This window comes from Taudactylus pleione, unplaced genomic scaffold (genome assembly GCF_031769625.1).
Source record: "Taudactylus pleione unplaced genomic scaffold, aTauple2 ptg000537l, whole genome shotgun sequence".
NCBI lineage: Eukaryota > Metazoa > Chordata > Amphibia > Anura > Myobatrachidae > Taudactylus > Taudactylus pleione.
In genome coordinates, this window is record NW_028284939.1 from 844,811 (window position 1) to 872,808 (window position 27,998).

At 42.6% G+C, this 27,998-nt stretch overlaps 1 protein-coding gene across 9 annotated transcripts in view; it reads right to left on the reverse strand.

The window, feature by feature from the left end:
• Positions 1–27,998, reverse strand: part of ZNF536 (zinc finger protein 536) — a 640,597-nt gene that overhangs the window by 264,970 nt on the left and 347,629 nt on the right. For 8 of the 9 annotated variants that reach the window (XM_088451057.1, XM_088451058.1, XM_088451060.1 and 5 more), the window contains 2 exons: positions 14,556–14,708; positions 819–2,396 (listed from right to left, as the gene is read on the reverse strand). In XM_088451057.1, coding sequence (XP_088307183.1) covers positions 819–2,396; positions 14,556–14,708 — 1,731 coding nt within the window. The remainder of the gene's footprint in view (positions 1–818; positions 2,397–14,555; positions 14,709–27,998) is intronic. The other variant, XM_088451061.1, reaches the window with a different exon arrangement.

The window sequence follows — 27,998 nt, forward strand, 5'->3', positions numbered from 1 at the left end:
CTTACAGTATAACCTTCCATAAAGTATGTGTTTTTTTTTTCATCTTTGATATAAACATGCTTTCAATCAGGGATTTAGAGTACAATATTCCCTCAATAAATATTAAAGCCAGTGCTAAAAAATTTATTATAAAAGCCTGGATTTCTATCGATAAATAAAGTCCATAAGGTCTGTACAGTATAGACTAATCTGCAATTTAATAAAATAGTGAACAGCCCATTTATCAAGAACTCAACATTACCAGATTGTGGGTTCGTCGACGTACCATTTGACAGATGTGTCTCTTACAGTCAATGTATTTAGAATCAATACATCAACACAACATCTGCTCTCATCAGTAAGTGATTTTGTTGGTGTCAATAGAGGGAGTTAGGAAAGAATTAGCTGTAGCAGATAATCTAGTTAGATATTATCAGTATCTCTCTAGCCCATTATGTGGCTCCGAATTTTAGTAGAAACACTGAAACTGTCAGGATTTAATATGAAGAGAATCTTTGGGTTTCACGGTCTCCCGGTCATGGACTGCAAGCAGCATAGGATATTATTTACTAAATACACTTAATTCCACTTAAAAAAGACTGCCGTCTGTTCTAGACTAACTTGGACAGCCCACATTTTTGCCAAGGGAAATAACTAATACAATAAATTAGGTTCTTCATGTAAGAAGATAACTGGAAAAAGACTCAGATACTTCTATCAATGACCCATGTGTTGGCATTTATGAGAAAACAATCTTTATGTCAGATTGATCTCTTGGGGTTTGTTTTTTTAACGAGACTTGAACTCTCTCTAAATGTGTATCTATCATGTGAACTTACCACATAAATCTGGTCTCTTCATACATCCACTGTTTGCTGCGTTGCTTGCAAGTCCGTTAAAAGCAGCCATGCCCTCAGAACTATAAGCTCGAAGAACGGAGAGCATATTAACCTGCTTCTCTATAGAATCGGGAACAGGTGTTTGATCGGGTTGAGTAGAGCCTTGCGGCGTTTCGTGCGGTAGTGGAAGATTTGCATGCCACTGCTTCTCCATCAATTGGGATGTTGGTGAAACCACATTTTCAGAAGACCTAGGAGCAGCTAAATTAGGTAGGGCGTCTTCCACGTCATTTTCTTCTTTGTTCTGTTCATCGGTTGTGTTCATATTTTCTGGCTCCGTCTCAATTTCCTCATCTTCGTTCTCATCGTCCTTGCACATTTCCATCTCCTCAGACGAGGATTCATCAGAGAGATCATCAGTAGCAACCATGTTCACAGAATCGCACTGCAGGACATGCGAGTCATCATCCTGTGGAGACTGAGGGTCAATGTGCATGTTGGAACAAGAGTTTGTCCCAATGGAACCGGGGTAGACACCAAACTGCTTGTAGAATTCACTTGGAAAATTATTAAATACAGAATCCATATGACTGGACCATGAACTACCTTTATGATCAGATAAAGTCTCTTTAGGGTTTCCTTGTGGTAGGGTTTTTTCAGAAGTCTGCAATGGACTCATTTTTGATGACATTATTTCTTTTCCACATTGTACTGAAGAAGAGGAGGCCATAACTCTATTTGTTGTGCCTAGACATTCCCTTAGTTGATCTTTAGTGTGCCCATGCCCCCCCATTATACAATCTTTACGCTTCGCTTTTCCTAGATGGTTAGCTTGGAGATGCAGTGCCATCAGTTCCATGGATGACGTTGTAAATGAACAGAACAAACAGCCATGCCAGGCAATGTTATCTTGAACCGTGATCGATGAACCTGGAAGAGATTGTGCATCTTGCCTTACAGACAAGTCTAGAGGTTCATACTGAGACTTTTCCAGTTTCTTCTGAGGTGTTTTGTTCTCCACTTTGTCATCACAGTTGTCTGACCTAGGGGCTTTTATAGGAATTGAGTCCAGCAGGGCCTTCTCCTTCATTTCTTTATCTTTCCTTAGAGAACTTAACACAAAATTGTCCATAACAGCCTGCAAAGACCCCTGGAAGTTAACACCGTTGCCTACAATGTTCTGATATGCTCTTCCAAATTCTGCAATGTTTGTTGCTTTAGAGGAAAGCTCAAATTTTTTCAAAGCTTCAGAATAAACCTCAGGACTAATGCCACTTGACTGGCCCTGACGATCTGCAGAAGACATCAACCCTGACTGCCACTGCTGTGGAATCATACCACTTCTGAAATCAATTCCTGGGAGACCTTTAAAAGCGCCTCTTAATATGTCAGGTCTCATAAAGATAGAGCTCTTACTTGCTGATTCATCCTTGTGGTCCTGGGTGGCAGGGTGCCCATGACCATGAATGGGACCAGAGCCATTCTGCCTCTCCCGGTGGTGGCGTTCTAGATGGTACTTGAGAGATGCTGATTGGGTGCCAGCATAGTCACAGTGGGGACACTTGTAAGGCTTCTCACCTAAGGATTAGAAAATATGAAGAATGGTCAGATATAAAATAATCTATTGGTTACATTTTAAAAATTTAAATAAAGAGCTTCACCTTGACATCATGTATTTTAAAAGTTATTTTAAAACTACTTGACAATATTTTGTCACACATTAATGCATTCCTTTATGGTTGCAAATGTGTTTTCCCAAGCACTGACCTATATGTTCACCTTACTGTAACAGGCAACTGTATTATCATTATTTATCTACAACAATATCTATATAATGGAGGCACACATGAAGAACCGGCTTTATCACTGAGTAGTTGGATCTGTATCCTCCTGTATCCACATGTTTTCAGATCTGACTGTTTGACAGACAGGCTAGGTGGCTAGATCTCATGGTGAGCCATTACTGCAGACTGTTAAGGCAAACAATTAGCGCTAAAGTATTCTAGACTATCTTTCGTGGTCAATGGAATAACATACAAAGTCAAATTCAATGAGCAACCACCTTAATAAATGTGGTCATAAACCCTCACTTTTATCTCAATTATTTATCTGACCAATTAGTTTGAAAGGTGATCGTTCTAATTGTTCACTGTATTAGAAATAATAGGGAAATTGGTAAATCCTAAATATATTTAATTTTTGATTAATCATCTAAATTTAATCCATATATTCTGTTTTTTTTTAATAATTTCGGGAGTCATGTCTTGCAAGCTTATATATATATATATATTGAGCGAATTGAGTTCATTGCAGAACAGGCCGCCTTGTAGATGTGCAGCGTTCCAGCGATACAATCTTCGTGTTTGTGCTTCACCATTGATCACTGTATTTGTAAATTTGCCTGTCACAGAATATATTGAAGGTATAATGATAACTGTGAATTCATCCTACTGGGTGGTGCATTTAGAGTGAAACTCTGAAAGCCAAATTCTACTAGCCCAATTCCATGGCCAGAAAGAGGCTAAAAGGCTGTGGAAAACTTGGCTTTAATAGAACTCAACAGATCATTCAACATAGGATCTAACAATTAATTGAAGTTAAGAAACTGTAATATTAAAGAACAAATCCTTTGTTCAGGATAAATTATTTGCAAATGTTTCTTTATGTTTATAATGATTAATTATAGAAAACAAATGCTACATATAAAAAAAGTATATTTAATTTTAAAACTGTCAAAACACAAGATAACATTTTTATATTTTATCTGCAGTTTTATATTTATTATTTACAGAATTCTACATTTGAATGCAACATTGAAGATATATTCAAATTTCTTTCCTCATGTTTCAGAACTATATTTGTGTTTAAATGTATATAACCTTCTCTTTAATAAATAATAAAGACGTTTCAGGCTCTAAACCTGTAGTATAAATAATTAACTTTAATAAAATATAAGAACTAAATAGCCGAAATAAATGTAAATTTTATTATAGATTGATAAATTCTATACAGAAAAGCTGCAAAGTTTGTTTAAATGATACTCATAAAAACCATTTTTAAAACCTAAAAATATTATGGCACTGTTACGCAAGACTGAAATGAATGATTTAAGTCGTCCTCTGCAGTAAATCATGGATATAATTAGCAAATGGCATACTGCACGAGTAATTTATCATTATTTAGAGGGCAGCATTCCAGAAGAATTCTGAGATCTGCAGACCAACTGCATTGTTTCTAAATAGGGATCTATAAACACAGATTCTCTGAAATATTAAACCCATTACATTACTGTGGGCAGTGCAGAGAAACATATAGGTAAAATTAAAAATAGTCAATAAAAATTAAATAAAAACCTTGCTAATGAAGAAAAGCAAAATGTATTAAGACCCTCTCTTTTATATTGTAATTATCTGTAGATGCTTTGCAGTAATTTCTGTATGTATTGATGTTTTCATGGCTCCACACTACAATATGCCTACAATATATGTGTAATTATTAAGAGAGGGAGAGCGAGAGGGAGTGAGAGAGAGAGAAAAAAAATCTTATAAAAGGAAGGAAAAGGAACCAAGAAACAAATGTTGATCTAACTGGAATTTTGTAATGAACAAAATAATGTTTGCATATTTGCATTACATAAAAAAAAAATGTATTAAAATGTTATTGCCTGAATAATGAAATTTGTTTTTAAAACAATAAAATAAAAAAAGAAAACGAACATGAATTTTAAGAATTTGCTCAAAATAATAATTATGGCAGGAGTGTCACCGATTTAAAGGAAATATAATAAATTAAAAAGATATTCTGATACACTTACAGTAACAAAAAAATACAACAATGTTCAACATTCTTTAAAGAAATCGTAGAGGGCTAATAATCTGACCCCTATTTACATAAACAGCCATTACAACATTACAATCAGATTTTATATGCAATGGCTTGATATGGCCAAATCCCTTTTATATTAGAGGTCTCTAAATGCTTAAAATATTTAAAAGGAGCTGTCTCACTCACAAAGTGATTAAACGGCTTTTGTTTGTTTTTTTTACCTCAGAGAGGGAGGGTTCTACTGTGTCCGGCTGCACTGCTGTTTATTCAGGTTAATGATATCCAGTCACTGACTAATTTTTTTTTCCATTGATTAACAACAATGTGTATACATGGAGACACTGATTCTCCCACACGAGATGCAAGCTTGGAGCACAATATAACTTTTGAGTCACCAGTACTTGCTTAATTAAGGAGAAAAGTATCTCCTTCTTCCCAGTAACTAGATATGATGTCTCTCCACCCATCAACTTGCCACCTTGATAGCAATTCTCTTTGTAATTTCTTTAATTCACCCCACCCCCTGCCACCCCATACACACAGTACATGCCCAGATCTAACTCACACTTCACCCTGTTTCTGTCCACCGCTGGTGGTGCCTGAAGACAAGACAGTGACTCCACAGACCCTACAAATAGATATACCAATAGCCACTGGCAGTGTTTATAGATGGATTTATCCATGTGCCCCTGCTGCCCCCCTGACAGCTGGCTACCGGAGAGGCCAGTGACTTAATTGCCTCCACCACTGTCTCCTTTCTTTCCCATTTTGACTTTCTGCATATGGGCTTACACCATCAATATGAGAGGGACTGTCCTAAAAAAAAGGGATAATTGATCTACTTAAAGTAAATAATATTTTTCTACTCATCCTTCTGGACATCTCTGCTACTCTCGACATTCTTGATAATCTCTTTTCCTACACACATTTTTCACTCCACTTGCCTTTGTAACTTTGCTTTCCACACTGTACATATCTTCTTTTCTTGGTGCACTAATGCACTCATTTGGCCTTCTGGATCTTCTTTTCCTCTTCTGACCTTCCCTTCTGTATTATCCTGTGTAGCCAACATTCTCTATGCTATCTCCAAATACTACCCAAAGTGTGAGTATACTATCCATACTACACTGGATCAAACACCTATACTGCTCACACCTACCCTACTCCACCTATACTACTCCCACTGTACTACCTCACACCTACCCTACTCCACCTATACTATTCCAACTGTACACCCTCACACCTACCCTACTCCGCCTATACTTCTCCCACTGTACACCCTCACACCTACCCTACTCCCAGCTATACTGCTCCCACTGTACACCCTCACACCTATACTACTCCCACTGCACACCCTCACACCTACCCTACTCCACCATTACTACTCCCACTCTACACCCTCACACCTACCCTACTCCCAGCTATACTGCTCACACTGTACTACCTCACACCTACCCTACTCCACCTATACTACTCCCACTGTACACCCTCACACCAACCCTACTCCCACTGTACACCCTGACACCTACCCTACTCCCACTATACACCCTCACACCTACCCTACTCCCACCTATACTACTCCCACTGTACACTACACCTACCCTGCTCCTACTGTACACCCTCACACCAACCCTACTCTCAGCTATACTTCTCCCACTGTACACCCTCACACCTACTCTACTCCCACCTATACTACACCCAATGTACACCCTCACACCTACCCTACTCCACCTATACTACTCCCACTGTACTACCTCACACCTACCCTACTCCACCTATACTATTCCAACTGTACACCCTCAAACCTACCCTACTCCGCCTATACTTCTCCCACTGTACACCCTCACACCTACCCTACTCCCAGCTATACTGCTCCCACTGTACACCCTCACACCTACCCTACTCCACCATTACTACTCCCACTCTACACCCTCACACCTACCCTACTCCCAGATATACTGCTCACACTGTACTACCTCACACCTACCCTACTCCACCCCTACTACTCCCACTCTACACCCTCCCACCAACCCTACTCCCACTGTACACCCTGACACCTACCCTACTCCCACTATACACCCTCACACCTACCCTACTCCCACCTATACTACTCCCACTGTACACTCTCACACCTACCCTGCTCCTACTGTACACCCTCACACCAACCCTACTCTCAGCTATACTACTCCCACTGTACACCCTCACACCTACCCTACTCCCACCTATACTACTCCCACTGTACACCCTCACACCTACTCTACTCACACCTATACTACTCCCACTGTACACCCTCACACCTACCCTACTCCCACCTATACTACTCACACTGGTACACCCTCACACCAACCCATCTCCCACTGTACACCCTGACACCTACCCTGCTCCCACTATACACCCTTACACCTACCCTACTCCCACCTATACTACTCCCACTGTACACTCTCACACCTACCCTGCTCCTACTGTACACCCTCACACCAACCCTACTCTCAGCTATACTACTCCCACTGTACACCCTCACACCTACTCTACTCCCACCTATACTACACCCACTGTACACCCTCACACCTACCCTACTCCCACCTATACTATTCCCACTGTACACCCTCACACCTACTCTACTCACACCTATACTACTCCCACTGTACACCCTCACACCTACCCTACTCCCACCTATACTACTCACACTGGTACACCCTCACACCAACCCTACTCCCACTGTACACCCTGACACCTACCCTACTCCCACTATACACCCTCACACCTACCCTACTCCCACCTATAGTACTCCCACTGTACACTCACACCTACCCTGCTCCCACTGTACACCCTCACACCTACCCTACTCTCACCTATACTACTCCCACTGTACACCCTCACACCTAACTTACTCCCAACTATACTGCTCACAGTTGTACACCATCACACCTATCCTACTCCCACCTATGCTAATCACAGTTGTACACCGTCACACCTATCCTACTCCCACCTATACTAATCACAGTTGTACGCTGTCACACCTATCCTACTCCCACCTATACTAATCACAGTTGTACCCCGTCACAACTGTTTCACTCTCCAGTCCCGGATCACACTTGCTCATCTCGTCACAGCTGTGCACTTTCCCATTAGATTGTAAGCTGTCTTGCAAGCCACCCATTTTGTTCACATGTCTGCATTTTTTGTGTCTGTTTTGTATGCAGTTGGTTCATGTCTGCCCTGTTTTCCCCAATTGCCGGTTCCATGGAGCATTATGGATAATTACAAATCAACGATAATAATAATAAACTGGGTAATTACTTAAAAGCTTATTCACCTAAGAACCCCAGCCTTAAATGCTCCCAAGAACCTGCTGCTCAGTGCAACTTCATTAAATATATTTTTCCCACAAAAGGAATGTGCACACAGAGACATTTTTTCTCTCACTACACCAACCCCAAATCGATTAGAGTACAAAATAATACAATAAAGATAAAAGGATACAACATTATATATATATATAAATTATATTTACATAACAGCAAGTTCAACAACACCTGTGTAATTAATGACATCATTACTTCAGATGAGTACATTCCACGAGGTTGTGTTTAGACAGATGTGAATCTGTTCCAACCCAATCTGTTAAAATTATTTGAGGAGTGGGGTTTAATGTATCTTTTTTACATTTGCAAATTTGATGCAATTAACTGCTAGTCGAGACCAACACAATATGATTTGCTGCCTTATATCTAATGTACAGACTGTTCACAAACCAATGTGGACTGACAAGCTTAATAAATTGTGCCATATCCTGCAAAATATTCAACTGTGCTAAAACCATTAGTGCTTCCATTTTACAAGTTCCTAGTATATGCAATAGTAAGCAAACTTCTGAATATTCAGAATTTTTATTTTGTACAAAACATGTAATGAAACGCGTCAGGTTAAGGCTTATGTGTAAAGTGTACCCATCGCCTACCAACTTCTGCTTCTCTATGTGACTTGGCTTCAGGAAGATCCCCAGGCTCTCTCAGGAGTCCAGCAGATCAACCACTATTTCATAAGTCTCAAAGTATCTTTATGCATCTTTCACGAAAAGCTCACTTTGGCACCAATGCTGGTCGACTTTAGTGTAATATGAGAATTGCGCAATAAAACTTTTGATCAAATCAATTAATCTCTAAGTGTACATGTGCCAAATCTTTCAATGGATTTGAGTGTTACATGTTTCAGTAAGTTCTTGCAACTTTCACAAATTACATACTGGACCTCATTCGTCGTTGGTCGTTGTGGCCGCACGGTCGTAAGGTAAAAGGGTCCGGATATGCAAATGAAGCGCTCGCAAGTTGCGTCATTAAGATGGGATCGTTAGCTGGACGAGCGAGGGGAGGATGCGGCCGTAACACTAAAAATACGCCCCCTTTGTGTTCGCATTACACGTCATCTCAGGGCATATAAGGATTAATCGAGACCATCGGAGCTGGTCGTAGAGCTTAAGGTTGACCATACCCTCTCTTAAGCACTACGATGAAGTCAGTGTAAAAACCTCCCATGTCACATGTGCCATGAAACTACTTAGTTAATTATGCACTCCCATAAAACGCCATTTGCTTAGTCAGGCACGCCTGCGCTCGGATCTCCACTCCCCCGTTCACAAGCACCTTCCCCTGTTACCACCCACAAACGCCTCATCCTGTCACTCAAACTAACGACCTGGCCAAGTTGAAGGAGAGAGTAATTTCTGATCGCAATAGCTAGTTTGCGCACGCGCATTGCGAATTTTACGCATGCGCAGTTTAGCGAACATCGGTGGCGTACGACCGTGTGGCCGCAACGACCGACTCTGAATGAGGTCCACTGTTCCTTGACAAAACTTAGGTTTCATATAAGTGACCAAAGAACAATTTAATCTAAAGTCAATTAATGCGTCTTTAATCAAAACAGTTCTCTGTTTGCTAACATTAGCAAATTAGCTACATCGACTAAACAAGTTTTTGTTTGGCAGTAAAATCCTTGTGACTGCTCTTGATTTATTCAGATAAATCTCTATCTTTAAGAAAAATATTCAGGTTTTTGCAAAACAAGAAATTATATGACCACTATCCCTTCTATGAGGAGCAATCTAGAAATTAAAGCATTTAAAAGCTGAGACAGAGTTGCACTGAACAGCAGATTCTCAACTCCTTCAGGATTCATTTACCATTGGAAAAGGCTTTTAAGTTTTTAACTCCCAGATTGTTGATTGGAACTACAAGGGCAATTGGTGGGTCGGAAAAGCTCTCTTGAAATGGGAAATGCAAAAATCCAAGGATCCACTTTGTGTTTAAAATAGACCATTTTAACAGCTAATTATGTATTTTAAAACCTAACTGGGATCTATTGGATGTCAATCAAGATGTCAGTAAATGCAAGTGGTCGAAGTCCTCTTTTGACCTTGCATGTGATCTTCATCTGACTACGATGATAGTGCCCTGAGAATGAACAATAGATTTTACTTTTCTGCTTCATATATGGCCATTTATTTGTGGGTTATATGTGTTTGCAAAAATGGGTGTGTCAGAAAAAAAGATAAAAATAAATAAAAAGTGAATAAAAAAAAATGTACCTGACCAACTATATTCAAATGTACATGACCCCAAAAAGCAATAATATAACAGTATTTGAATTCACAATAATACTAGGTGGATTTGTAGAAGATATAGTTTTTTAAAGTATAAAGTTTACCATACCATTATATTACCAGTTCTGAAAAGTGTATTATTAAAAAAAAAACATACGTATGAGAATATATATTATTGTCAAATACAAAAAATATAATTTTTTAAATATATATCTGACAAAATTTTATATTTTATATGTTGTATATATTTATGTATACACATATTTTATAACATTTTGATTATAATATTAAAAAATATATATTTTTGACAATGATACTTTACAATTCAATAATGTTTTAACTGTCAATTGTATGTCTTTAACCTACCTTACACTAGTTTATATTTATTTACTGGATCTATGTTGATTCCTGCCCAATATTCAACCTTAAGAGTTTAATCTGATTTCATTTTTTTGTTAAACTGAGATTTACAAGATATACTTCTGTATAGCTTGTAATATTTAGTTAGCATTTTCAAATCTCTTTACTTAAGTAAATGCAAAAAGAGATGGATGGCCGGTTAGGTTACAGTGAAGTTTCAGTACATTAATATAAATTGTATACTAATTTGCCCCCAAAGCATATATATATATAAGTTGTAAACCTGGAGATCTTCCACACAGCTGCTTATTGCTAAACAGTGTCTTGTCCAGAAGGGGACAATCTGTGCCTCTAATTGCTGTCACTGAAGCCGAGATTCATTATGTGACTTTCCCATTAAAATGTGAGCATTAATTTATATAATGAAATATCACCCACTGCAGTGTTCATTAGCCATGCCCTACTGTATACTGAACATTGTTAGCTACCTAGAAACTGTAGTTAATTTCGCTAATGGATATTTCCCTACTTAGTGTTTGGTATGAAATTTATACTGTAACATTACCTCTTAAACTTTTAAAGAAATTTAAATTCAATCAATTATTCCCAACAAAAGTTTGGGATGTCATTAAGCCAGAAATCGCAAGCACTGCATTGTTACAAGCCGGAAAAAAAAAAAGAGAAATTACACAAAAATAAAAAAAGAGAAAAAAATACAGTTTTGGAGAAAAGCAGACGGAGGTGAACTAAACAGAGTCTGATAATGTGATCCAGCTGCCTGTGACAGAGGGGGCAAAACATTTATGCCCGACAAATGAGGAAGCCTTGCCCTTTCCGTGGATATGAAAAGAAAAGGACATAAATGGGTAATAAATACTGAATTAAATAAGTCTGCTGTTTTCACTAATGCTGACACATTCAAAAATCAATTTAGAGTCTTAACCTATTTGACCTGTAAAACCTGGAAGCACTATAGGGGGTAAAGAATAGGGGCAAAAACAGCCAAGAAATGTTGCGTATTCCTGAAATCACCGAGGATGGGATAGTGGAAAATATATAAGTTATACGGTACATCACCTTCAATAATCCTACTGTTTTAGGACTGTATAGATGTAGTGTAACTTATGTTTCTATTGATTGCAGTAAGTATATTCTTTATAGACGACCGGTCACTCATTGGTGTTTCAAGAGTGGAGGGGGTCCATGTGCAGTCTCCATCCCGGGCCCCCTCATCTATCCCCGGCGGCCGGTAGCGCACTGAGCGCAGCTCAGCAGCGGTAGACTCTGCGTACTAGTCTGTGCGCAGAGTCTACAGCGCAAGTGCAGGTCACCGGGAAAATGGTGCGGCAGCCATTTTACCGGTGTTTTCCATTCTGCGCATGAGCAAAACAACATAAAAATGGCCGTGGCGGCCATGTTTCAGCCATTTTTTACAGTGCTGACACCGACGCCGACATGGGACTCCGGAGTGGTAAATATAATATGGGTGCAGGGTGTGCGGTGTGGGTTCTCATGGACCCAGGGGCCCGTGGGCACCGCACACCCTGCACCCATTATCAATAAGCCCCTATAGTCACTGATCACAATACTGTATGGAAATGCTCCCACCACAGCAGGTCAGATGGTCGACAGCAATCATGTCGACATGATAACTGTTAAATAACTAGTAAGCGCAGATGTGTCGGTTCTGCCTGCACAAGCTTCAAAGCTTCTGCTGAAATGGATAATGAGACCTTAGCAAATATGTGCAGTTGCACATACTTAAATACTCTGCACCTCAGGAGTCCTGCTCTTACCGCTCAGCGCCACGTGCATTATTCATGTACACTTTTTGATTTTACTCCTAAAATCTAACTCATTCCAACTTCATTTATGTCCTAAGTAATCACGAGAGTGAGAAGACGTCAAGACGTCATGACTGTTCCTTTGGTGTTTTGCATGTTTTTAATACAAAGGGGTCTGTGTGCCTAGAAACGGGCTTTCCGCCTAGGAAGGTACCTACGGTAGGTAGTACAAAAGTCGTCCCACCCGAAAATCTTTGGGCCTGATTCAGACCCACTCGCAAGCGGCTGTCCGCTCGCAAGTGGGTCGATGTTGTGCACTGCGCATGCGCACGACGGTGGGAGCTCCGTCGTGCGCATGCGCCAGATGCGACGAGCGAAGGACTTTCCTTCGCTCGTTGTGTCTGATCAAAGGGGGCGTGCTGATGATGTTGATTGACAGCACGCCCCCTTTGGTGGGCGTGCCTCCCTGACTGGGGCGTTCCCAAGGGAACGCCTACCGTCAGAAGCCGGCCCACTGACATTACTAGTGATGTCAGTGGGAGTGATTTTGGCTCTGATAGAGCCAAAATCACTCCGGGCCTTGCGGTTGAAAAACTCAACCGCAGGCTCCGGCTCGCAGTGGCGATGGTCGCGATGGTCAAGGCCATCGCGGCCATCAAACTGCACGCTCGTATAGGCTGTGGGTGGTGACCCACAGCTATACGAGCGTCCAGGAGGACGCTCCATAATAATGGAGGGCGGCCCTCATTCAGAGCGTGCGCCTCTGAATGAGGGCCTTTGTCTCCTAATGCGCTGCACCTCCTGGGTACAGGAAAATTAGGGCCTGAGGCCACACACTAACCATGGACTCACCATCTTCACCAACTATTGAGAAATTCAACCTGCACAATGGTATTTCATTTCTACATTTAGGTGCACAGCTCATTCTTAGCTAGGGACGCCCCAATCTGCCCAGCTTCCCCAGTTAGTACGTGGTAATAGTTTACATGCTGCCATCTTAACACGATGATCCCCGCGTGTCCTGTAAAATCGGGCATGTTTGCAGAAAAATAGGGGAAAATGCTCCCTTTGGACACTATTTTTGCATGTCAGCAAATGGAACTTGTCATCTTTCTTCCCCTCCCTGCTTATCGCCTGTCTACGCCAATTCTTGTACAGCTGCCTCCTACGTATTTTTTACCCTTCATGAAGTATGTTCTCTGGTGGCTTCTATTCAGCTTCAAAGGTAGCCAAGATTTGTACAGACTCTTCTTTTCCATTGGCCCTTTTTTAAGGGGTCTGTTGTAAAACCTCAAAAGAAGTACTTTACATAAACCCCCTCACCAATTAATGTATGACATGTAAACTACGGCCCTTGAGGATCCAAGACAATCACAATGTCTCAAAGAACAAACAACTGTTTGAGCTGATCAAAAAGGTCACAAATTACTGTACATACAGCATAGATCCTAAGAGATCTTGTAAATTTCTTATATGCCTTACGCCACTAACAGATTAAGGTCGTCCACTGATATATAACTGATAATGATGGAGATCTGAGTGACACTTGGAAAGTGGGGTGTTCCCAGCAGTAAGGGGCAATACATAACTGACCAGCTGCCACTCACTTCAAGTTCTTAACTCTCCTCATCCTGGGCTGTTCTGCTAATTCCATGTGTCTCCCAACCAATTTACCAACGACAGGCTGTTAATGCCAAGGGCTGCCCCAATCCCACTAAGGTTCCAGTGCTACCAGTAAAGCGAGAAGCTGTGCAATGAAATGCAAGGACTGCAAGTGGTTAGGAAATGCTGCTAGCCTTTACCAACTCAGCCATTCCTGGCAATAGCAGCAAATGAACCTCCCAATAAACATCCATTCAAAAGTGATGGCATTACTATTGGGCATGCTTCTTTGTGCGGTGGCAGAAGAGCGCCGCCAAGGCATATGGGCAAATTACAAAGTGATTTTGTTGCTCCTCAGGCACAGGCAATGCAGAGATGGTCAGCTGGGGGCATTGGTACTAACGCCGTCTCTGGACAGTGCATATAAAACGTACACAGGCAGGGGGGACTTGGTGACCCTTCACAGAACATGGCGGCTGTTCAGCCCTGTTTCTAGTAAAATCATAAGACTTCACGTAAAACCAGATTCAAATTCAAATCTACCTTCTTCTCCTGGGTCCTTACCTGTATGTATCCTCAAATGCACCTTTAGGTGATGTGAAGTCCTAAAGGTTTTTCCACAGTAAGGGCAGTCCTTCATAGCTGAGCCAAGGTTCCTATCCCTCATCATAGCTTGCTGCTGTGCGCCCACACATCTTCCACTCTCGTCCCCCATATCTGCAACACAGAGACGGTCACTTCTAACATCACTTCAGCCAGGAGCTGTTCAGTTATAGCAGGGACAGCATCGCTACTCTGCCTGTCTCTTTCATTTCCTCTCTCAATTCTTCTGGTTACGATTCTTGGGGATAATTTCATCTTTTTTTTTTTTTATTATTATTATTTTAAGCAGCATATGGTATCTTAATGGCGAAAGGCGTTATAGAAGAAAAGAGCCAGCTGTGGAGGCAGATGCCTGCAATTTATTTCTGCAAGTCAAACACCCAAAAGTTTGAAATTAGAACAGGTCCGGTGTAATCAGGTGACATTACTTTTACTTTACCTAATTGTGATCAATGGAATCCTTGGGGCTACTCGGTTTGAGATCAATTATTCATTTTAGACGGGGGCTTAAAAGCTGGAAGCAAGGTTCTAAGTGACAGCATCTGGAGAGTTCAAACTTTTCTTCTAAAGGGGATCCCTGACTATGAAACGCACCCAACGTCGGGGGGCCCAACACATCAATGTAGAAGATTTGCCATATTTGGGAATGTTCTGCTTCAGAAGCGCATACAAACTGTGACATTACGGATTTCTTACAGAACGGCTTAATTTAATTACTTTATTAATAATAATAATAATTGTATTTATATGGTGCCACAAGGTGTCTGCAGTACCGTACAGAGATTACAAAAGACAATCATTCATCAAAACATAGGACAACACAGGATAACAATTAACATAATGACATAGCCAAAGGCAGGGTGGGGTCAGGAGGTAAGTACATGGCGTGAAGGGTAGAGCGACTTACTATGATCCTGATTCAATGTCAGACACGGTATCCGGACTATAGATAAACAGTTATAAGGTCGACAATGTCTAGATAGACACCAGATGTTAGACAGGCAATAGACCGACAGGGACAAAAGGTCTAAAGGTCAACATGGAAGGTCGACAGGTACAAATGGTCAACAAGATCAAAAGCTCAACACTCAAATGGTCCACACTTTTTTTTTAAGGTTAGGCACCTACTGGAGGGTTAGGGTTAGGCACTTACCCCAACGGTTATGCACCAGGAGGGAGTGTTAGGTACTTACCAGAGGGTTAGGCACTAGAAGAGACGGTTAGGGTCAGGCACCTTATCAGGACGCGGCCTGGGATTGGCCGCTACTCACCTCTGGGCTTGGGCTTAGGTGTTCTGTCGCTGGGAGTGGAGATGAGTGGTGTCTCAGTATTCTCCCCGGGGTCTGCTCGGGCTTCTGTGCATGCGTCCTGGTTTCCGGGGTGCCGGGCAAGGGCGCAGCCATGTTGGTCCATATCACTTGACTAGTCTCTCCCAATGGTAGTCCTGTGGTCACTCAACTGATCCTCTGATTCAATGACCAGCTACCCAGGGGTATTTAAGTCTGGCTCCAGGAACAGGAAACGGCTTTTCAACTTCGCTGTTCCAGTAATTGTTATGCTCTTCGGTGTTTTCCATGAAGTATCTACAGTGAGTTGTTTCAGCCCTCACGCTGACCACCATTGTTATTTGTATTAGCTCCCATGCTAATTCCCAGCGTTTGACTTCAGCTCTCTCACAGAACTCCAGTGTTTCTTGTAAATCTCTGTGTTGTCTTTTAGTGATCTGCTCAGCTCTCTAACTGCCTCCCTGTGTTCCTGTGGTGTCAGCTTTCATGCTAATTACTAGTTAGCTCTCAGCTGGATCTCTAGTAATTCCCAGTACATGCCTGTATCCATATTTCTCTGTGTTTCTCTGTGCAAGTCAGCACCTGGATCTCCTGTGCTCAAGTATTCAGTTCATTGCTGATCTCCTTTGTTAAAGTATTCAGTTAATTTGCTGATCTCCTGTATTCAAGTATTCAGTTCATAGCCTGATCTCCTGTGCTCAAGTATTCAGATCATGTGCCGATCTCCTATGTTCAAGTATTCAGTTCATTTGCTGATCTCCTGTATTCAAGTATTCAGTTTATACCCTGATCTCCTGTGCTCAAGTATTCAGTTAATTTGCTGAACTCCTGTGTTCAAGTATTCAGTTCATATGCTGATCCCCTGTGTTCAAGTATTCAGTTAATCCGCTGATCTCCTGTATTCAAGTATTCAGTTCATACCCTGATATTCTGTGCTCAAGTATTTAGTTAATTTGCCGATCTCCTGTGTTCAAGTATTCAGTTCATATGCTGATCTCCTGTGTTCAAGTATTCAGTTTATACGCCGGTCTCCTGTGTTCAAGTATTCAGTCCTAACTGATCCTTTGTACCCTAGCTGTTTAGTTCTCACACTGGCCTCTAGTGCTTTTACATTCTTAGGGCTCCCAGTGCTAATTCATTCTAATATAGTTCCGGTCTTCCTGTCACTCCCAGGTACCTGTCCAGAGTGCCGCGATCTGCTCACTTGGTGCAGCGAAACCCATATCCCAACTGGAGAGGTCACTGGTAAAGACCACCAAGTGAGTTAGACTCTGCACCTCTTGGCAGGTCTAGCCAAACCTGGGTTTGGCCGCAATAGGGAGACCTAGCACTGTCACTCACCTGCTTGTACCCTAGCCACCCTAACCCCCTAGCTTTTTCCCATACGGTTCCTGACACACTTACCCCGACGGTTAGGCACCAGGAGTAAAGGTTAAGGTTAGGCACCAAGGGTAGGGTTAGGGTGAAGATTAGGGTTAGAAAAAAAAACATTTGTCGACCATTTTTTTTGTGTTGACCTGTTGTCCCTGTCGACCATTTGTACCTGCTGACCTTATTCCACATCGAACTTTAGTGTGTCGACCTTTTGTCCCTGTCGACCTATTGCCTGTCTAACATCTGGTGTCTACCTAGACATTGTTGACCATTTAGCTGTCTATCTTTTTTACCAAAACAGTCAGACACAGTGACGCAATGTTTTTGTATTGTGTCCCGAATGGTCTGTGCACAGAGTCGCTGTACTGATTCAGACTCACAGTCCCGGAAACGTATTAGAAATGTGCTCCTGGGCGATGAATGGGAGGTGGATGATCAGATACACGGAGATGCTACCTCCTATGGGCGTGTTATGGAAGTGTCGCGAGTGTGGCGCAGAAAGTGACTGCCTGCAAGGCGATTTATCGCTCGCATTGGAAATCTCGGATGGAGAAATTGCACCAAGCATAGGGCAACTTTCGATGGTGTGACCGATGGTGGCACCTAAAGACGCGCCAATCGTTATCACAGTGTCTATAAACGCTGAAAGTGGGTGTCTCAGTCCATGCACATTCGGACGCCCGGCTGTACACCAGGGGAAGGGCTTTGTAGCAGCATTAAAAGCAAGTAGAGGGGGAGGGAGAGTCAGTAAATCAGCAATCAATGAACCTGGTGGGTGACAGACAGGAGCTGCTGATGGGAGACATGAGAACGTAGAATGTCCTGCCTGTCTAAGATACTTACTAAAATGAATATATTCTAATATTGGTTCAGACTACGACATGGCTGCTTCAATTGTAAGTCAGTGACAGACTGGAGGAAGTACAGAGCGTTTGTGGTCGGCGCACTACCGTACGACCGGTACCAACAAAGAGTAATTAGAAACGTTATACAATTCTATTTCATTTAATGCAACATATTGAACAATTCTACTTCCCTATATTCCAGTTCCCATTTTAAGATACATTTTTTTAAAAAGAACAGCTGCGTTCACTTTATTGGTAGCTGGCTATTCGTCGGTGTGTACACAGTATTTGGCATTAAATTAATATAAATACATGCATTCGTCTGCTCTATAGCCGGTATTGATCATTAATAGCTTTCGAACGCTAGCAGCTTAATTAATGCTAGCGTGGAAACATTACTTCATTGAATTGCCTCAGCCATATGTGTTGGGAACGAATTCTATTGTTATCTTATCAATATTTACACAGCTGTTAAATTAACTAGGACTTGTTTAAGAAAAGGAAAGAAGGGATAAAAAAAAAAAGAAAAGATCTTTCACGCAAGGAGGGTGAAAAACATTCCCCGTCTCACCGACGTGACAGCCGCTGAAGCCGTATAGACTGTAAAAAAAATAAACAGACAGGTGTGGTTTCTTCCTATGAATCTATAGACGATATCCACTCACATGTTTTGTTTTTAGTTAATTTTGCATCCTCCAATTACAATAAAGATAACTCACGAATATGTTTATTACGTTTTATTCTGCTACTTCATACGTTGAGATTCTCAATAGGAGTCATGATTTTGAGAGCCACAACATTGTTGCAACAAAAAAGAGACAGTAACACTAGCCCTGGCTACTTGGCATGTTCTCTTGTGGCGGATGGGGAAGGGAGGTGGGAGGGGGCTACTATCTGTTCGATTCAGCCCAGCAAATATCTTCGCCTTGCGAGCAGATTATTTATCATCTTATTATCAGATGGAGGATAAGAAATGTCATCGGCAAATTTTTTTGTGTAGTTTCCTTTTAAGCATAGTTGGCTGCTCTCCTGGAAAATTGGGAGCCCTCCCAGACTCCCGGGTCCGCGCTGTGCCTCCTGAGCTTCTGGGAGGCACAGGGACATGACTTGAGGCTACGTAAGGTCATGGTAGACAATGATTGAATAATTATTGCACAAGAGAGGGTTGGATAGTGGAAGGTGCAGTAAGGCGAGAGGTGGGGAGAGGGAGAGACAGACAATTGCAAAGGAGGGGCTGAGAGATAGGGAGAGATGCATCAAACCTAAAGGAAACAAGTGAAGTTGCCCATAGCAACCAGTTTCTAGCTATCATTCATCTAGCACCTTTTATAACATCAGTTAGAAGCTGATAGGTTGTTATGAGCGGGATGGGTACGAAATGCCGCCACTCTGGATCCTGGCAGTCAAAATCTCAATGCGAGCATCCCAACAGGGTTAAGCTACCAACACCTCTCGATTGGTATCCTAACCCTCCCCCTCTCCCTACCCTAACCCTCCCTCCCTGGTGCCTGTACCTAACCTCCCTCTCCCACCTGACACGCCCATGGACAGCACTAGACACGCCTATGGGTGGAGCAGACACGCCCCCACGGGTGTCACGCCATGCCGATTGTGATCCTCGCACACTCTTCTCTTCCTGACAATATTTTTTTTTCAAAATTAAAGTCTGATTTTATGTGTATGTGAGCCTTCCAGAACTGGCAATAAACGCACCAATTTGGCCTGATTTAGAATCATATTGTAGTTATTTAAATGTTGTCTTTGTGGAATATTTATAAAAAAAAATGAAACACGCACATAGGGGTACATTTACTAAGAATCGTGTTGGGAAAAGATTGCAATCTCACGCGAGTTTTGCCTGTTTTTCCGACTTGCAAAGTTACTAAGGGCAAACACTTGTGGACTTGCAGGAAAACAGACATCAAAACATGAGTTTACAAAACACAATCCAATACACCATCGGCCAAACTCGCATGTACTTTCCATAGGGATCCATACAACACGGAAATTTACCAAGAATCGAGTTTTGAAACTCGCATGAGAAATGACCAAACTCTCAACGAAGTAGACTTTAATAATAGACGACCTCCTGAGGGGAGTGTTTGCGTGAGTTTGGATGTTTTCACAGGTGTTTCAAGTTGCACTTAGTGGGAAAAAACAATGATGATGTTTTTTAATGGTGCTTAATCAGCTGCATTGATTTGTGTGAAGCAAAAATGGCAGAATATACCAGCATTGCTATTCACAGTGGCCGGGATTTCAGAGGCTCTACCACCAGTCTGCAAGGACCCAGGAGCAATAAACTAAGTAGAACATGAGGTAATGTACTGTAGGTATCACAGACACTGCTCAGGCCACAATTTTTTAGATGTGTTTGAACCTGAATGCAATGGCCGATGGTGAAGTCAAACAGATGTTCTGGATGAACTGTAACAACATATTCCATCTGTATGACCAAGTCAAACTGGACCTATTCCCTGACACAGCATATTCCCCCCTCGGTCTGGGCCCTGCATCAGCTTCTGGCTGTGTTTCACTTTCTGGTTACTGGTAATTTTCAGTCTGTGGGGCCTATTCATCATACCTAAAAATTCTCTGGAGGTAGAGTTCTACCTAATTACCAGAGGAATTCATCATTCCTCCTCCCCATAACTATTCCGAAAAGCTGTGATTTTTGCGCCATTCTCACATGAGCCTAAAACTCGCACGACAAAACACGTTTGCATTCGCCAATCGAAAAACACGATTTTGCAAAACTCATTTCTTGGTAAACTTGCGAGTTTGGTCTGGGAAACTCACGCGTTTGGTTTAATCTCACCCAAACACGATTCTTAGTAAATTTACCCCACAGTATTAACGATATTTGAAGTACTTGGGCTCATTTCAAAATACTATGAAATTAGTGACGGAATTAAATGTAAACTTCTGTGAATTTTTTTTAAACTTGCCATCTTAAAATACTAGTGCCATTTAAGAAGTGACTGTTATATGCCTCACTCAACCTCGGGGTTATTTATAATTAGTAAGGGTCATTTAAAAATGGCGGAGCTCCGCAAATAACCTGCAAGAGCTGTCGAGACATCACAAAGGTCTATTTGCTGTGCAAAGAAATATGGAAACACATGTTGCTTGAGGTAATGGGGAGACTTGTGGAAGTGCTGACTTAGGGCCTGATTCAGAGCCGGACGCTCTGACCAGAGCGCTCGCTCTGAATCAGGGCCCTCCTACTTAAAAATGGAGCGGCCTCCTGGCCGCTCGCATAGCTGTGGGTGACCACCCACAGCTTATGCGAGCGGCCAAAAAGATGGTCATGACCATCGCGACCATCGGGCTTGCGACGAGACCCTGCAGTAGGGTCTCGCTGCCGCAAGCCCAGGAATGCTTTTGGCTCTATCAGAGCCAAAAGCACTCCCACTGACATCACTAGTGATGTCAGTGGGGCCGGACCCAGACGGTAGGCGTTCCCATGGGAACGCCTCCGTGTGGGCAGCAACGCCCCCGGCACGCCCACCAAAGGGGGCGTGCTGTCACACACCATCGACAGCACGCCCCCTTTGGTGCGAGACAAATAGCGACAGCTTGGCTGTCGCTATGCGGGTCTGGCGCATGCGCACGACGGAGCTCCCTCCGTCGTGCGCATGCGCATTAGGGCACCATTGACCCGCTTGCGAGCGCTCAGCGCTCGCGTACGGGTCTGAATTAGGCCCTTAATGCGGGACATAAGCTCCAGATCTGTGGGTGCTGGGCACCCCAAATATGTATGTTTTCACCAGCCATCTCTATACCAGCCATTGTTCAGTCTTATAGGGAAGGGGGGGGACATCAACCAACACCATCATTTTAAAAAGTTGGCTCCTATGTTGCAGGACAGGCACAATGATGGCACAGTCTGCAAAATTAATTTTACAGAACAATATATTTAAAGGAGCTGGAAAGGACAGACAATGTGCATAGATTTAGGAGAATGCCGCGCAGCATAGGGCGAAATCTTATACAACCTCGAGGATAACCACTACCTAACTGCACTGACCACGCACAGCGGATGCCCAGGCGAACCCTGACCATGCACAATGTGAGTGTGACTATGTGAACGATGCGGTGACATTTACAATTCAAAGTTGACGACTCCCTCGAATATCAGGGAGACTCCCTAGTATAGTGGAGGGCTCCCTGACTCCCTGAAGTATCTAGCGATCTCCCTGAGGCCAGGCTGGTTGTGCACAACACAGTGATGATGTGATCAATCTCCACCCACCATGGAGGAAACACTGGGGAGAAGCGTAAGGAGGATGTGTGCTACTATAAAATGGCCACAGCTCTCCAGCACATTGATGGCTACATGAGTGGCTGTGATGGAATTACAGGGGATGTGTGATGAATTACATGAACCTGGTAAAAGAGAGAGAATTAGTGGGGGCTATTTAAGATACTATAATTAGAGTGTACCATGATTTTACTGCACACTCAGACCTATGGTAAAACATCCTACATTATTATTATTATAATATACAGTATATTAGAAATGGACATTGGAGTGTTAGCCATTGAAGGTCTCCATCGATGGTGCCATCATTGCTTAGCATCAATGGCATGAAACCATCGAAGAGAAAACATTTATGATTTCACCCATTGAAGGACATCCCTACATGTCCTGCAGAGTGGGCGGTGGGCCAATCAAGGGTACAGGGGTAGGGTTAAGCAGCAGGTTGGGGATCTGGCTAAGGTCTGTACCCCTGTACCAACTACAAAGTAAATAATAAAAAAAAAAACACTATGTAACTGCTTTGTGGCTCATTTATGACACGCCTCTCAGACAGAGAAACACACGCCCGCTACAGCACGCACAGGTGTTACTACCATAATCTCCCTGAAACATACCTCCCAACTGTCCCTCTTCCAGTGGTACAGTCCCGTTTTTCTGGGACTGTCCCGCCCGCGGGCCGCAGTGTCCCGCGGTGGGGGGGAAGTTGGGGAAAGCACAAACCGCTGCCCTGCATAGCAGAGCAGCGGGTGTGGAGGAGGAGAACAGATGCCGTGCGCATGCGCACGTCATCTGTTCTCTTGTGTAGGGAGAGCCTGGGGCTGCCCATCATCTCGGAGAGTGCTGGGCATGCCCCCAAAGTGATGAAAATGAGGGAAGCCATGAGGCTCCGCCCCGGTTTCAGTTGGCTCCACCCCATTTCCGGAAGCCACGCCCCCTGCCCCTCCTTCCCATTTGGAAATGTTGAGAGGTATGCTGAAATGCTCTTTCAGAAGTAGGCAAGCATGTTACAGTTAGGCAAATTGAATGTATATAGATCTGCTGTGCAGAGTAAAGTTGCTCTAAGTCAGGGGTGGGGAACCTCTTTTCTGCCGAGGGCCATTTTGATATATATAACCTTATTCGCCGGCCTGGTGCAGGCCACGTCCCCTCCAAGTGATGTCACACGGGGGCGGGGCCACAATCGCCTGTGATTACAGCAATGTCCGGAGCATCCTGAGGGAGCTGTAAGGGCAATGGGGTGACCGTCTGAAGCGTCCTAAGGACTCTCCAGGCGGCACTGCTGTATAGATTCTGGCTGCAGGGCACCATTCTAGGCACCCTGCTAGCCACATGAGGCTAGCAGAAAAAAGCTCAGAGGGCCAGACCAAATGATTCCGAGGGCCTTACCCGGGTCTGAGGTTCCCCATCCCTGCTCTAAGTAAATGATCCCTCCAGTGTTTTCTGATTCACAAATTAGTACCGCTAGAATTTTATTTTTCATGAAATGTTGATAAATATGTCTGCATGGAAGAAAGGTCTCATCTCTTCTCCAGCTGCCTTGTTATTGCTGCTTTTGCAAGGGTGTGCGAGATGTCAGGGCATAGCCTTCGTCACTTTGTGACAGGTCAGGGCAGAGCTAGTGTATACATGTATGGTAATAATCCCGAGCCATCTTAGAGGTGGCAATGGTAAGCTATTCTCCATATGTGTAGCAGAGCTGCATTGTATGTAACGCTGCTCACCTGGGCAAACTAGTACAATGAGCCCGAAAGCTCTGGGTGAGCAATAAGGAGGAGATGTAATGAAGTACCAACCAGTCAGCTCCTAACTGTCACTCTACAGGCCGTGTTTGAAAAATGACAGTTAGGAGCTGATTGGTTGGTACTTTATCTCCGTCCACTTTCTCTCTCTCCCAGGCTTAGTACATAGACTCCTAGGTCTCACTATGGCTCTTTGGCAGAACCACCAATGATGATCCCAAAGGCTACAGAAGTAATCCATGCCTCTTGAAGTCTACTGCCGATAAAACCTGCTTTTTTAAATTACCTTTCTTCTTTAAATAAGGCAGAGCCTTTTAATACGGAGACCATTGACGGTCACATTTTTAAAGACTACTTTTTAATATAATGAAGGCACGGAGAGAGAGAACTGCAGACGTAACGTGGATTCTGACACTTTCTTCAACGTTATTTTTGTCATAGCGCAATAAATCCCAATACGCTGCGAACGAGGAAATACTGCTTCCTAATCAAATGTTACGTTATCCAAACTGAATAAAACTAAATTCAGCCATTGTCTTCGTGTAACTTGCAGCCGAGCAGCGCCGACCAAGTAGTCCCATGTAGAGGGTTGAATATAGGTTCTGTCCTTATGCCGAATATTATGACACAGAGTACGTCACACACATCCCTTTGCCTCACACCTGGCCCGGGGGCCACCAGTTGGAAAAGCCGCGTTTAAATCATCCGTTTGCTTATGCAAATGCACTAGAAGTCTTGCTCGTAGAGTTTCAGAGGCCGCATAAAATCTCAGACAGCAGATGGCAATCTGTTTCAGCCGATTGTCACCATCTTTAATGTGACGCTTTTATCTAATGAACTTAACCACTTCAGCGCCAGGAGGCACAGCGAGAGATCTGCAGTCAGGGGGACGCGAGCCGGACAAAGAGGCTTCATCTCTGGGAGAGCTGCGAGACCTCGGAGACACCCCTTCTCCGTAGGGGAAAAAAAAAATGTTTACATAGATCCAATTTGCAGTAATAAAATGACTAAAATATGGCATAAACATTTTAAATCTGCCTTTGACATGGTTTACAAATAGATACAGCAGAAAAAGCAGCCCATAATGGCATCATTTAAGTGACTTTAGAACTGTTTATGAAATGGGCTTGTTAAAATATTAACTTGTTCACTTCTACAAGCGAAAAACTGGCTGCGATGCGCTCACTCGCTCAAAGTTTTTGTTCTAAAGTTTTTTCTGAACGTTCTGCAATGAAATGGGGGGGGGGTAGGGAAATCATTTATTTTAAAACTAAATAACATTGAAGCTTTTGATTGTATCTAGTTTAAATCTATTTTTTTCCCCCCGTTATTTATAAAGGGGTAGACGTACAGCCAGCAGATGGGAGGCGAAGGTTTAATAGCGAAATAATAAAACTCAAAAACATTCAAATCTCACTCTCTCTGTGTTTTTGTTTCCTGTTTAGAACATGAACCCGTGTAGATATGGTAATGACATAGATAGGCAATTGAGCATGCTTATTAGGAATTAACAAAGGCACACGGCATCCGTGGGGGGACGTGGGTGGCCAGAAGATGCGGCCTTTAAGATATTCGGAACTATAAGCCTCTTATAAGAGAATGTTTTCGTCTGATGCTTGTGAATAAAGACCGTCGGAGTCTTGCCACAATAGAAAGCTGCATGTCACCATTTTTATCACTTAGAAGAGGTGGGACCGGGATCTGCTTTACTGTCTGTGACATTGCTTTAGCGGTTTTATCAGTGTGTGACTGTACGTTACAGTTTATAGTGTAAATGCAGTTTAGCAAGGCCGAGCTATTCTCTACCATTGCTTGATCCCTGTTAAGAGATCATAGAGTAAAACTGAGAGTCTGCCAATTTGTCATCGGCTGCGTTTAGCATTCACCGCTTGCTTTTCCTGTTTAATCGCTCGGTAAAACTGTACTTGCTGCGAACTACGGCGATCGTCGGACGCCGCAAAGTGAGTTATAAATCTGCAGGACGACAGCAGCAAGAAACCAGACATTGGCTCTCATTGTGTAACTTGCACCTGACAGGGGAAGGCTAATTGTGGATCGGCTGATGTGGTTTTAATGCACATTTGCACCTTTGAACACTTTCAGTATGGTCCATGGTCAATGACCCGTAACTTGAAATACAAGCTTCCCCACATTTGTTCATAGTTAAGTTTCACTTTTCTTTCCCCTAATTTCTATAATTCCTTCACTTCAGTTCCCCTTTGCCGACAGAAGGTACAAGATCTAGGGGGTCTATTTACTAAGCAGTGTTAGGAGACAGAGTGAAAAGTGATAAGAAAGTGATAAGGTGCCAGCCAATCAGCTCCCAACTGTCATCTCACAGGCTGTGTTTGAAAAATGACAGTTAGGAGCTGATTGGCTGGCACCTTATCACTTTTCACTCTGGGCCTGATTCAGAGCCGCTCGTAAGCGGCTGCTCGTCGCTCCGAGCGATGTTCGCACATCTGCGCATGCGTATAGGTCGTAATGCGCATGCGCCAACCAGTCATTGCGGTCGGAAATTGTGCGCTCGCAAAATAGCGAGTGCCTGCTAATTTGAGTGACAGGATGAGGGGTGGTAACAGGGGAAGGTGCTTGAAAATGGGGAGTGGAGATCCGAACGCAGGCGTGCCAAACGGTCAAAACGGGCGTTTTAAGGGTGTGCATAATTAACAAGGCAGCGTCAACGGCCACGTCACTTGGTTGTCTCTTAGCCTGAACTGTTCGCATTATTCCGGTAGGAAAATCCAACCACAAGCACTGCGAGCAGTTCAGATGCCTTTCGATGTACTCGATTAATCTAATAAATAGCGGAGATGACGTAGGATGCGAGCGGCCAGGGGGCGTCTTTACAAAATAGTGAGCGCATGTTTCGTTCGCTCGCTCAGACATAGAGGCGTCAACAGACCGCAAAGAGCGAGCGCTCAATTTAAATAGCCCCTTTTTCTGAACGACCGTCCGCAAATAGCGTCTGGCTCTGAATCAGGCCCCCTGTCTCCTAACACTGCTTAGTAAATAGACCCCCTAATGGTGTCCACGTTTGGGAGAGTCGATCTCCAAACTTTGGTTGCTATGGGCAACATCACTTCTTAATAGAACTCCCATCTTAGTAAATTTAACCCCTTAGAGTCTTGGGGGTAAATTTACTAAAGTGAGAGTTTTTAGAAGTGAGTTTTAAAAGTGATGTTGCCCATAGCAACCAATCGGATTCTAGCTATTATGTTCTAGAAGGTGCTAGATAAATGTTAAATAGAATCTGACTGGTTGCTATGGGCAACATCACTTTTAAAACTCACTTCTAAAAACTCTCACTTTAGTAAATTTACCCCTTGCCGTAAATATTGGCGTATATATTGTACTGTAGGCAGACACAGAAAATTATCAATGCAATTATGCACACAACAGAAAAGTAAATAGCTTAGGAAAAAAAAAAATCAAATGATTATATATATATATATATATAAAAAAAAACAGAAAACAAAAAAAAACAACTTAGACCCGATATAACACAATAAACGCTCACATATGTGTGTTAGACTATACATTGCCATTACATCCGCATTACGGGCAGGCAAGTACAAATATCTCTGTATCTTTCTCTCCCTCTCTATATATATATTTTAGCAAGATGAGATTCCAAGAGCCCTGAATCTATAAAAATAAATTACTTGCGTTATACCGCTGGAAAAGTCAATGATTAATTTTAAGTATTGAATTTATTTCAATATATTTCATTAACTTCTCCAGAAAAAAAAAACCCAAGCTGTTCTTATTGCTAAAAAGCAAATATTAAATTAAAGTAACTCCTTAAAAAAAAAAAGAGAAAAAAAAACACACACCACACAGTAGTTCCCTGTAACGTGTCTGAAATGCCCATGTGAACTCATTGTGCGAAGGAT